Below are 12,931 nucleotides of genomic sequence, written 5' to 3'. Positions count from 1 at the left end.
AGGGCTGGCTTCCAGCTCTTGCCAGTAAAACCAATGAAACCAGAGTTGGGGTGGGAGTGTTGAGTGCCAAGTAGAGGGCTCTTAAATGTTCTCACACTTGTCACAAGAGCAGTAAGTTTTTACATCTTGAATTTTGCTTCCTTATGGCAGCAGGCCCGAGCCCCAGAAGGGCATTTGGAATGTAGAGGAAGTAGGAAGAGACCTGCAGGGTGGATGGGACAGGGGTGGGAGTGGGCAGACAGTGTTGAGACAGGTTAGTGTTGGGGAAGGAGTTGAGCAGGAGAGAAGTGGGGAGCAGAGCTTGATGGGAGCCCCAGCAGGGTGACAGTTACCCATGAGTTGCCTGTCCTGTGTGAATAAGGAGCAGGCATTAAGAAGATCATCTTCAGTAGCCTTCACAGAGGTGGTCGCTTTGTTGTAGCAAAGTAGGTGATAAAAGGTAGCTCTGTGTGAAGAGAAAAGGAGCTGGGAGAAAGATAGGTGTAAAATTTCTTGAGGCTGGCTCCAGAGTGAAAGGAAATAATTTTTTACTCTGAAACCACTTGTGACTGGCTTTTGAGCTGTGTGAAAACAGGATTTTATGTGTATATAGATATGGAAAATGCTTTTAGTTTCCTTCACATGCCAGATTAGAGTTTAAATTCTTTGTCTTGGGTTAATGCTTTGTCTTTGTAATTGCATTTTGACACCACGTGTAAATATTGTTCTGGCATTTTCCCACTCCATGAGTTTTCCCAGCCATCCTCTCCATAGCACAAAGGGAATAACAGGCCAGAGCACCTATAGATCTTCTCAAGTAGCTGCTTACCCCGCTGAGCCTGAGTTCTGCAGCAGCAGGTCGTGCTGTTGCAGTGTCTGTGCTGGGACGCGCTCTGCCTGGCTGTGCTGCTGCTGCTGCGCAGGGCTGCGAGAGGCAGGAGCGGTTTGTGCGGCTCTGCGCAGCAAGTACACACGCTTGTATCCCCACCTAGTGGAAGTGGGTGGTTTCTAGGGGAGAGGTGGCTGCAGAAACTGCAGTTTCTCGTCCTGAGCACTGAATCCGTGCACTAAGTCTGGTGGGGTCACTCCTGAAGCTTGAGTGCTGGTCCTTTTTATCAAAGATACAAATGGGTTTGTACTTGAATGTGATCTTAGAGATGTTCAGTGCGTTACAGTACAGTGTAGGATCAGGCATATACTGTATGGCAATTTAGATATGTTTGGTGTTTATAGACACCCCGTTTTGTTGAATGTGAATTATAATTTCTACTAGATTGCGTATTCCCATTATAAAATTTGGAAATTAACAGGATAATGAACAAGTTAGGAGTTACAAACAAGTTAGGAGCAGTTTCAGTTTTATCCCATCTTTCACTTTGTAATCACATTTTCCTATTTTAAATGTTTTTCATCTCTTTTTGTTTCTTCAGAATCGATCATCACAAACCAAAAACTGAATACAAAACAACTCTAGCATAAGAAACTCATATTCAGAAAAAGAGAAAACCAGAAAATCTCCTTTTCTCTAATCTGTCAGCTACACAATTCAGAGTATGTTCTCATGAGAAACCCTTTCAGAAGGGGAAGAGAAACTAGCAATGTTAACCTCACCTCATGCTTGGGTATTTGTCTATTTTGCTCCAGGCAGAGCAAGCCTCGGAATCGTCCCTCCTTCCGGCAGACACTGATGCACCTGGATATCGCATCTGCTGACGTACTGGCTACTCCTCAGGAAACCTATTTCAAATCACAGGTAACTGGAGGGTGATTGTAGCCCATGAGTACTAGAGTTTAGCTCCAAGGATCTGATTTGGGAGGTTGCATAGAGTACAGCAGAAGTCCAGATCCATGATTTATTCCTGAGGAGAAACAAGCTAATAGGTATTAAAAAATCTTTTACCCAAGCTTTCACAAACTGAGACATCTGCTGACTTTAGTCAGAAACTCAACGTTGTCTTGTTCACTTCTCCCTGGGACTGCTGACACCAGCTGTTCTGCTTCCAGCTGTTCTCTCAGTCCTGTTGTTCTGGAGACCACGAGACTGTTAGGAGCAGAACCATTGCATTTATAGTAAAGATGAGCAGGGCAGCTAGTGGGACAAAGACCTATTACAGGGCAGTAAAGGGCCTCCAGGACTTTCAGGGAAGATCTAAAAGTATGTTCTTAGAGATTCCTCTCAGTCCTACCCAGTGAGCTATTGTCTGCTCCCCAGGAGGGCATGAGAATGAAACCTTGCCTCCAGTATAGAGGATCTATACAGTGTTGGGGTGTGAGGAAGTAGGTGTGTTTATTACAGCTGAAAGAACCAGGACTTCAAGGGGCAAATATAGTTAGTGACAGTCATCACTGTCATGAATATAGATTTCCAAATCATAAGCCTTTCTGTTTACTCTAAATGCCAAAAGGGAAGAAAATGTTGCCTTAGGATGAAAAGACTGTTAGGATTTTTAAAAAACATTTTTAAAGAAAATGCAGATATGTTTTAATTGATGTAATGGGAGCACAAAATTGGAAATACCATTTGAAAGTGCAGAAACTAAACATGCTGCAATGTTGTTACCCAAAATAATTCAGCTAACAGAAACATGTTTTCAACCCAAACCTGTAAATTTCTGCAGACACAAAGAATATTGCCCAAGAGTTTTTCTTTGGTGCAAACAGGGATTCCAATGCTTTGTAAATACCTGAAAGTGAGTTGCTTCCCTAGGCTGAATGGAGAGAAGAAGTGAAGAAACATTTTGAGAAAATTAAAAGTGAAGGAACTTGTATCCACCGACTAGATGAAGAATTGATTCGTCGTCGAAGAGAAGAGCTGAGGTCTGTTAACAGTCTTTTATGTTTACTGCTCACTTTTCCCATCCAGCCTTCTCCAGCTGCATGAGTCCAGCGCCCTCAGCTTCTCTTCACAGGGCATGTGCTCCAGCCCCTGACTGTTTTCATGCTCCTCTTCTACTGGGGACTCAGTATTCCTGGTGGTATAAATTCAGGCAGCCTAAATTCCTTGAGTCCAGAAACTGAAGTTCCCACAGGCATGCCCTAGGCCTTGAGCACTGCTTGGCTCAGGGAAAATGACAGAGAAACAGTAGAGCCTGTCCCTGCTCTTGGGCAGTCTGAACGGTTTGTTCCAGGCTAGAGGGTCAAAGGCTTGTGTGTTTACCAGGGAATGTTTCTGCTTGAGTTTTGGTGTCTGTGATAACAGCACTGAAGCAGGTACATCCATCTCAGTGGAAAATGCATCTTGCAGTTTGCTGTGAGCTTTCTCTGTCCTGATAATTTCTTTAAATTAGTTATTTCCAGAGAAGTGAACACACTCCCAGTCCACTGGAAGCGAACACACTATCAACACACTGAAATGAATTTTGAACATTAGACCAACCTAAAAATGAAAGCGGAATGTTTACTTAAGAAAGTGTTATTTCCTTTGATACAATTTTGCAAATATAGTTACCATAGAGAAACAAAAAATAGCAAGTAGCAGTTTTATGTCAAACCTGAGAAACCAAAGGAAACCTAGTTGTTGATCAGTGTTCCCTAGCCCTAGGGAGCTTTTGATGGTCACATCTTTCAGCTGTGGTTCAAGACGTCTTCTGCAACTATACTGTATCTGTAGGGGCATATTGCTTTTTATGAAATATAAACAGATGGCTTCTTCTTTCTTTAGAAGCTGACTTAGCCCCTTCTCTGTGCAAACAGGATGATCGGGGCTTGGCCAAAAGGTCTTGTGGATGCATTTGAGGCATTTGCAGCTTCTCTTGTGAGAAGTGTTGCCACTCTTCCAAGGCCGTTAAATGCTTTCTAAATCATATCATAATTCACTGCTGTATCAAGCTCTTAGTCATCATTCGCTGTAAGCTCTATCTTGGGTTCAGTGCAATATAGCTGACTTTTAGAAGGCCTTTTCCTAAAGCACCTGTACTTCTCCTTATTCTCCTCTCTTGGTCCATGGACGTTAGACTGTGGAATAACAACACTTCTGTTTTTCAGACATGCATTGGATATCCGTGAACACTATGAGAGGAAGCTGGAACGAGCTAATAACTTATACATGGAGCTCAGTGCTATTATGCTGCAGCTAGAGGTCCGTGAGAAGGAGCTCATAAAGTATGTATCTCTGGGCATAATGACATGCCATGCATGTGGCAATATGCATACAGAAGGAAAAAAACCCAAAGCAGTGCTTCATTTCTAAACTGTGTAGTGGTAATTGTAGATTTACTGTCCCCTGACAAACTTCCATGGTAAAGAAAGAGTTGACAATCAGAGAGAGACCCCTTAAGAGTAGATTACTGCAGACCACTCAGTGCACGTATCTTTACCCAGTGTTTACTAACTGGGAGAAAGGCACCTTTCCCATTTGGTGTTGGCATCCTTTGGCCCCTTTGTAAAGAGAAAATCATTGCTGTTTCTGGACTGTGCACCAGGGCCCTGTTCCAACTGCCTGATCTCTGCAGAGAGAATTTAGAAAATGACTATGTCCTTTCCCAGAACAGCATGTTGTGTTGCACCCAGCCAGAGCTGAGAAACAGGCACGCAGTGTGCTCACAGCAGAGCTGTGTTTCTGTCCAGCAGGAGCTGCAGTTGGATGAAGAGAGAATTGATCTGTTTGGGTTTTTTTTTCTTCCCTGATGTTTCAGGAGGGAACAAGCAGTGGAAAAGAAATACCCTGGGACTTACAAACGTCACCCAGTCAGACCAATAATCCACCCCAATACAGTGGAGAAGCTGATGAAGAGGAAAGGGGTCTCCCATAAACCGGGCAGCCAGACTAAACGGTAAGAAGTAACAACCTAGTTCTGTGCCAGGAACCAGCAGTAGGTCCCCACTGAGATGAGCAGGCAGCTTACTTCCCTTTGAGTCTGATGACAACACAGGACAAGCCAGAGCAGTGTTCACTCTTGGGCCTGATCTGATCCTCAGAACCCCGGTTGTTTAATTACCTTGAGGTAAAAGAGATGAATCCTGCCATCCCTTCTACCTGGGCAGCTCTCTGGAACCATTTGGTTCATATGACTTTTTTCACAGATTATGGTGCTTTGCCAGGAGGTACGTAATGTGTATGTCAAATTCCAAACTGTCCAAGCAGAGAGTAGTTAGATCATCCTTGACTTGAATGGTAGTAAGCAGGGTCAGGGACTGTGGAAATCAGCCAGTCCTCAGGGAGCATGGATTAATTGTTGAGGAATTAAAATTGGGATTTGAGATTTGGGAATTCATGCTGTCCTTTCAGCTATTTCTCTTCTGCATGACTTTCAAAAAGTGAGATATATTTTTTTTTTTTTTTCAGAGGAGCTGTCTATTTTATTATTCCTTTTTCTGGGACTTCCAGGAGTTAGACTCCTGATTAACAGTGAATAATCACTTCTGAATTAATATCCACATGTGCTTCTGAAATGAGCAGGCTGATAACCATCAGCAGATTGGGACCCTATTGTGCTGAGTATGTATATGCACATAGTAAGAGACATGCCCTACACCAAGGTCTTAGGAGGGAGCTATTCTGGGAGCAGAACATCAGAATAAGAGTGGAAAAAAGAAAGCATGTGGCAGATTTTGGAAAAAGCAGCAAGAAAGGAGTGTAGAGCATGATGGGCTGAATAGAAAGGACATTGAGTGGAGACGATCAAAGGAAACTAAATGCAGAAGTTAAACAGCTGAAGGGGGGAGGGAAGCCTGTAGATTTTAGAAAGCAGAGTGTGCTTATGGCTACAGCTGCCTCTTCATCCTGGCTCCAAGCCAATGTAATTTCTTAGTTTGTGGTTTAATATGGAACTTCTCCTGACTGTCTTTCAGGCCAGATCTACTGAAGTCAGAGGGCATACCCAGCACAGAAGCAGCATCCAATGGCTCACCAGTCTCAGGGAGTCCCAAAATGTCAACATTGAGTGGCAAAAGCCGCTACCGCAGTAAGCCACGTCACCGCCGAGGGAACAGCAAAGGCAGCTACAATGATTTTGCAGGGATCTTGAAAAACCAGCCAGTGCAAGATGATGCACCCCCACCTCCACCTCATCATAATTCTCATCACCCCGGCCTACCGCACCAACCTGGCCACAGCCATCCCCATGGCCATCACTCACGGCTTCATGCCCATGGACAAGATATTGCCAACTGCGCAAACAACTTACGGTACTTTGGCCCCGCAGCAGCGCTGCGGAGCCCTCTCAGCAACCACGCGCAAAGGCGGATGTCTGGTTCCAGCCCCGATCTCATCTCCGCTGCCATGGAAGCAGACTGCCGAAGGAATCTGGAGAGCAAAGAAGGCAGAGCTGATCATTGGGAGTGTTGCAAACCAGATCCATATAATTCCTGTCTGCAGTGCAGGGAGGAGGACAGTGGTCAGGTACAGATGTCATCTGTTGAAACAGGGATGAGCCATTCTCAGTCACCAACATCTGTTTCCCTATACGAAAATGCGCAGTTCATTGAGAAAATGGAGGAGGAGGGCTTCAGCAGCTGTAAGTCAGCGTCTGCACTAGGCACTCCCCAGCACATGGCTTCCTCAGTGCTACCTTGCAAAGCAAGACCCCTTCAAAAGGTAAGGACAAAGCACAGTGATTTGAAAAAACCACAAAGCTTGTTCCTCTTTTCCCCTTCCACCAAAAGGTGTGTAGCACAGGCTAGTGTCTGGATATAGGATAGTAGTAAAGCCATGTTTCCCACTTGCGTAGCAGTAGTTACATGTACAACTTTATCTTAAAGAAATCATGCCTATCTTAATTTTGCCTTGTGATCTGGAGACACTTTTAAAGTCACTTTTATCGAGAAGTGCTGTAGGCATGTTGGAACATACTGCTGATAACAAAGGTTGTCAAATGTGGCTTTGATAGGGCTTAGTTCTGTTACTTTCAAATTTAGCCATTTTTTGTTTGAGCTGAAACTTGGCCTACTGAATTTCTGTTGTTGAAACAGGCTCAAAACGTTTTTAAGCCTTTCTCAAAACAATGGAAGGGAGAAATGCATTCTTTGGGTGATGTTAAATATCATGTAACAGTTTCATTGAGAAATGAATGCTGCTGCACCTCAGAACAGCAATTCAACATTTGCCGTGATTGCAGACATGCCTTTTGCTGCACCTGTCAGAAACTGTCCACCTTGACTGAATGTAATAGTTTTCATGTATTTTGTGGAGATTTTTCAGGAGTCAAAAAGGTGTTATGGTACAGCTGTACAGAAACAGTTCTTCTTCATTCCTACTGCTTTCATCCAGGTGAGGAGAGAAGTAGCAATCAGTCTGAGTGGAGTTCAAAGAGCAGAAAATCTGGGCCTGGATGAGAAAGAAGATGAATACCAGACCAAGAGTGTGGTTTGGGCCCAGAATGAAGGGAGAAGGACCTCATATTACAGGGGGATGGGATGAGATAGAGGCTGACTCCGAATGAGGGGCTGGCAGGTTGAATAGCATAGAAGGAGGCTGTAAATATGAAGAGTGCAGAAAGTGGATTTGGATAGGAAAAGGAGAATAAAAGGTTCTGCGCTTACTGAGGTAAAGAATGGAACAAAACTCAAGGTTTCCTAGTTGGTGAAACCCACCAGCAAAGGCTGTGTCATCATCCCCCATCCTGCTCTGTGACGGACTCATGCAGAAGAAAGCTGAAGTCGTAAAGTCAAGAATGCCAGATCAGCTCAGTAATTTATGTGGATCTCAGTATAATACTAATTACTTGATTTGCTTCTGTAAAAATCCAGAACATTATGTACTCAGTGCCTGCTAAAGTACTCCAGGGCATTTCAAAGTCAATTGCTCCAAATTCAGAAATGGCAGCATTAAGACTCCCTGAAATAATCTCCTGGTAAGAAGTCTGAGTCAGTTTTCACTGATATGCAGGTTATTTTCTTGTCTAGATTGTTGCAACCCGTTGACATGGTGACTTTGCCTTGGAGAACCAAGGGGCAACCATGTGATTGCATGTTTGTTCTTTCATAAATGTGACGCTGTTCTTGTCCTTGTTTTCTGCCAGAGTGGTGATGACTCTTCAGAAGAGGAAGAGGGCGAAGTAGACAGTGAAGTGGAGTTTCCTCGTAGACAAAGGTAAAAGGTGAATTCACTCTAATCTCTCTTTGGTAGGACAAAACTCAGGAGGAGTCATAGCAGCTGCACAGCAACCTTGAAACTGTGGAAGGTGCTGACAAAAGAACAGAATCACATCCAGTGTGTCACATCCACTGTTGGTTGATCCCTCATGTTCACTCACTGTTTTCAGCCTGTTCTGAGCTATTATCTCTAGCATAGCTTTTCTGCTTCAGGCTGTTTGTAGCACAACTTGATCACACTTGATAATGTTATTCAGGCTATAAAAATAAGCTGCTGCCTCTGTTTCACCAGAATCAGACTTGCTGGATGTTGGGACCCTTTGTGGACTCTTTCAAATGTTATTAATTAACCATTGCTGCAGCGGAGCAGACTCCAGAACCTTTGTAGTTGAATTCAAATAGGACTGAAGAGCTAGGGGACAACAAGGCAGATCAAATTGGATGGTGTTGCCTGTAAAATAAGACTTGAGGGGGCATTCCTACCTCAGCCTGTGTAACAGCGGGCTTTACAATCCTGTGCTCAGGAAAGAGAACATGGGATTGGTGCCATAGCTTTATGAAAGCAGCTGCCTGAAGTGCAGAAGTGATCCAGTGGGCAAATAGGTTAAAGGCTTTTAGGAAAGGAGTAGAGAAGAAAATAAAAGCTTGTTGTCTGTTGTATACATTCATGGCACACCTGCAGCTTGAATCCTAAATGCAGTCTTCATTGCCCCAGCTCAAAGACCGTGGCAAAATTTGAAAAGGTACTTAGAAGTGTGACAAGAATGGTTAGAAATGGTTTCCATAGAAGAAGAGATTAAATTCATAAGAAATGTTTGTCTAGCAGGAAGAGAGGTGATACTGCAGGTGCATGAAATTGTAATTTATATGGAGAAAATAGACAAGGAACGATTCCTCACATTCATGTTAGGGACACCTAGAGAAGCAAACAGGGGGTTTAAAAATTAACAAAAGGAAGTGCTTTTTCCATCCAAAACGTTTTCAGATGTGGAGCTTATTGCCAAGGTATGCTGTGGAAATCAAAACATAAACGAGTCATAAGTGTGAAATGTATGGAGTATAGATCCATTGGTGGCTGCTAAACACTGTCATCCAGGGTTGATCTTCAGCTCAGAAGTCTGATTTGCTGACTGGTACAAACCAGGAAGATATGCCAGGAGAAAGTAGGCTCTGTCTGCACACCCTGTTCTCATACTTCTCCCAGATTATTTCTTCCTGCCTAGGGGTGGAGACAGAATGCTGGGCTAGATGAGTTTTCCGACTCATACGGTTCTTCTGTGATTGTTACTGCTTCTGTGTTTTACTAACTTGGAAGACAAATTGCCTTTCCTGAATTCAGTGTGATGACCTGTTGTGGGTCTCCTGGTGTGTTCAGTCAATTGGTATGTTGTACCATTACTGTTGAATCCTGGAATGAGGCAGTTTCCACATTCAGGTAACTGTGAGCTTATTTTTTGAGCACACATACCTACATTCTAGCTTGGCTGTTGGGACTGCTGCCAGGTGATGCAGATATTCCCAGCTGAATTAGCTTGAACCCTACTGTACAGCCTTTTTTTAGGACAAAAGACTGCTAAATAAAAATATGCTCCAGGGCAGATCAGCTAATATGAGTGTGTAGCAGACAAGACCAAATAAGAAGAGATTAATTTTAAGATGTAGATCTTGAACTAAATTATTCAAAAGGTGGTAGATTTCCATAGCTCCAAGATGTGAAAGGCAGCTCAATGCTTTGCAGAGCTGTAGCTGCCAGCCTTGCAGATCAGTTATGACTCAACTGGAGATGTGTTCTTAGGGTGGGAAGAGGCTCTTGGCGAGTTGATGCCTTTTCTAGGGATAGGACATGTTTTGCTCAAAGACATTTTTTGGAAGGATCGAGCCCTTGGCCCAGTGTGGAGAAGCAACCAGACAGTATTGCATGCACTGTGCCTGAGCCATATCTGCTGGGGAGAACAGGACTGAGTGGCCTGGTCTGCCTGTTACAGCGGGTGAGCGAGCCCTCTTCTTGTGCTGAAGATGCCGGTTAAAAGCAAAAAATCTGCTTTCTGCACTGCATACTTCAGAAAGGAAACCAGGGAAATCCTTGTAACCCTGTAGCAGCCACTCTGCATTCACTGCACTACTAATGTTGAGGGTTTTGATTGTGATATATATCTTGAAAGACATGCTACATGTCAGAAACAGCATTCCCTGTGTTTGAATTGTTTGAATGAGCTCACCAGCTCGTTCTTTGTGCAGTGAGAGTGTGTGCAGAAACCTGCCCACTGAGAAGCTGTAACTTTTCTTGCTGGCAGTGGGCTCCTGGGGACAGGCTCACCCAGGGCTGAGTGGGCACCGGGAGTGGGGTCTGTCAGGGCCAGGTATTAGCAGAGCATCCAGACACAGCACCCAGGAAATTGCTTTTCCTCTGCAGTCAGAGGCACTGTGATACAAGCTGAACTACTCTCCTGGTTTGCAGACCTCACCGCTGCATTAGTAGCTGCCAGTCCTACTCAACCTTCAGCTCGGAGAACTTCTCTGTGTCAGATGGAGAGGAAGGGAACACAAGTGATCATTCGAACAGCCCGGATGAGCTGGCCACAAAGCTGGAAGATGAGCTGGCTGAGAAGCTGGAGGACATGTTGTCCCAGACTCCAGAGATTCCTATTGAAATCTCCACCCAGTCTGATGGGCTTTCAGACAAGGAGTGTGCTGTGCGGAGAGTCAAGACTCAGATGTCTCTGGGCAAACTTTGTGCAGATGAACACAGCTGTGAGGTGAGTTGTAAATTTAGTTATCCCCTCTTCCTTCTGCTGAGTAAAAATAAATCAATAAATGTTACAAAAAGGAGTCCAAGGGGCAGAAAGTTGGATACTGCCTTAGGAAATGCTGTGGTAGATGTACTACAGCAAAGCAACTGCTTAAATCACCAGTCTTTCTCATACTTGGCCAGATGAGTAGATGGAGCAAAGCAGCTCAAAGAAAACTAACCGTAATTTGCTGGTCAAGATGAGTGTCATATTGGGAGGCCATTGGATTTTCAGTTGCATTAAGTGGGATAAAAAATAGCATGTAAAGTAGATAATGAAACGGAATGGATATAAACTGTCTGCCTCAAACTTATCCACAGCAGCCTTGCTGGAATGATTTTCTTCCTTTTACTGTCTTTCAAGTGTTTGGTAGTGCTCTGACCTGATATCTTTCTGCTGTCCCCTTGTTGAGGGGAGACAAGTGGCCTTTGGCAGGGTGGTTGTGTGCTGTTGTCTATCTCCTGTGTCCTGCCAATCTCCTCTGCTGGTGGTGACCTTTGCCTGTCTGCTGTTACGGTTTTGGATGGTGTGGTTGATCCTGCAGTGCAGAAATGTTGCTCAAGTCTTCCCCTTTCCTTTTGCTTTGCAGAACCCAGCACAGTTTGGAGAATCAGACTGTGACTCTTCTGAAGGGGAGTGTTCTGATGCCACAGTCAGGACCAATAAGCCCTGCAGCTCTGCTACTTGGTAATACAGATCTCCCCAAAGCTTCCTGATACTGGCATTTTGATTTCCCTGAGATTCCACTTCATTCCCCTTCATCACACTTTACAGGAAGAGAAGATGCTTCTCCTTCCCACCCCAGGAGTGATTTGCAATAACCCGAATCTCTGGAAAATGTCCAAATGAAATTAATTCTCTTTGAGCATTTCAATCAAGAATGGCAGGGATGTATTTTATTGAATAATCTAGTTACTGTAACATGGATATTTATTTTTTTGACATTTTAACACTTTTTACTGTAAAGAGTGGATTGTATTTATAGACACACAGACTTGTTGCAAAAAATAATTCAGAAAGCAAGCACATTACAGAGAAACATCCTGGGAGTCCTGCCTGGACAGCTTTGTGTACAGACGCAGGGGGATTCTCTTGCTGCTTTCACAGGGGACCAGGCCTTGTGGCCGTGAAGATTGGAGAACAGATCAAGAAAACTAAACCACTCAGTCTTATCAAATAAGTAAGCATAAAAAGACCTTACTATAGGGTAACCTGTGAACAAAGCGTATTCAGTATAACCAGCTGGGTCATTTTTAATCAGAAGGTGGACATGTTCCTGGAGAAAATTGGTACCGAGGTGCTAACATCCAGGGTCTTCTGAGTCAATACATCCCCAGGAATGTACTAGTGGGTTTTATTTTAAGGATTTTTAGTTTCTTTTTTTTAATCAGCATTTTGTTGTGAGATCCTGCAAATGTATTCTAACCTCGTCCTCAAGAATTGGTATAAGAGCACTTCTTAACATCGTCCTTGCTTCCCTCTGGCAGTGTTTATCTCCAGTCGAGCAGGGAAACCTCTTTCAGATGCAGCGTGCCATTTCCCAGTTTACTTCCTCCTCTTACCTCCTGTCTGTTTCAGTCAAAGAAATCAATCAAATCAGTGTTGGAAAAGCAAGAACTTGCAAACAGTGGAAAGCACATTCTGTAGAGCCTGAGCACTCTTCTGGGGAGGAAACTGGACATGCCTGTACTGGACTTGGAGAAGCAGTCTCTCACCTACAACAGCATCGATAACCAGCAGAGAGCTGTGTGTTGAGGGGGAAGACTGGGAATCACTGGCCTAGAGAAGAGCATTGGCCCTGCTCTGTCTTCTTATTCACTGTACATTCTTGAAAGCATTAACAGCTGCCTGCCCTTCATGTCAGGCTTTGTGCAAAACAGGTTGCACAGGGAATCTTGATGGTGTCTGTGGCACAGCTGTGTCTCGGGTGTACCCTGAGGCCTTTGTTTCTTCTTCAAGCTGAAACTCTGCAGGTGAAAGTGAGGATAGTACTGGTATGCGACAGGCCGAGACATTGGCAGATGAGAAAAATTTGTTTTCTGATAGAACTCATAGTGCCTTCCCTTCAAACACTACTCTTCTAAATCAATATTTAAAGAGAACAAAACGATAGAGCACGTTTTCCGCCCCCC

At 44.0% G+C, this 12,931-nt stretch overlaps 1 protein-coding gene across 3 annotated transcripts in view; it reads left to right on the top strand.

The window, feature by feature from the left end:
• The window catches only part of MAP3K13 (mitogen-activated protein kinase kinase kinase 13), a 69,109-nt gene extending 56,184 nt beyond the window's left edge, over nucleotides 1-12,925 (top strand). For all 3 annotated transcript variants that reach the window (XM_026855500.1, XM_026855501.1, XM_026855502.1), the window contains 8 exons: nucleotides 1,624-1,732; nucleotides 2,687-2,796; nucleotides 3,964-4,080; nucleotides 4,614-4,751; nucleotides 5,770-6,514; nucleotides 7,938-8,008; nucleotides 10,469-10,766; nucleotides 11,389-12,925. In XM_026855500.1, the coding sequence (XP_026711301.1) occupies nucleotides 1,624-1,732; nucleotides 2,687-2,796; nucleotides 3,964-4,080; nucleotides 4,614-4,751; nucleotides 5,770-6,514; nucleotides 7,938-8,008; nucleotides 10,469-10,766; nucleotides 11,389-11,490 (1,690 nt within the window). In that variant the 3' untranslated portion in view covers nucleotides 11,491-12,925. The remainder of the gene's footprint in view (nucleotides 1-1,623; nucleotides 1,733-2,686; nucleotides 2,797-3,963; nucleotides 4,081-4,613; nucleotides 4,752-5,769; nucleotides 6,515-7,937; nucleotides 8,009-10,468; nucleotides 10,767-11,388) is intronic.
• Nucleotides 12,926-12,931: the final 6 nt, after the last annotated feature.

The sequence above is a fragment of the Athene cunicularia genome, assembly GCF_003259725.1.
Source record: "Athene cunicularia isolate RWA chromosome 9 unlocalized genomic scaffold, athCun1 chr9_part2, whole genome shotgun sequence".
Taxonomy (NCBI): Eukaryota; Metazoa; Chordata; class Aves; order Strigiformes; family Strigidae; genus Athene; species Athene cunicularia.
The sequence above is the reverse complement of the archived record's forward strand: the minus strand, read 5'-3'. Positions and strand labels throughout refer to the sequence as shown.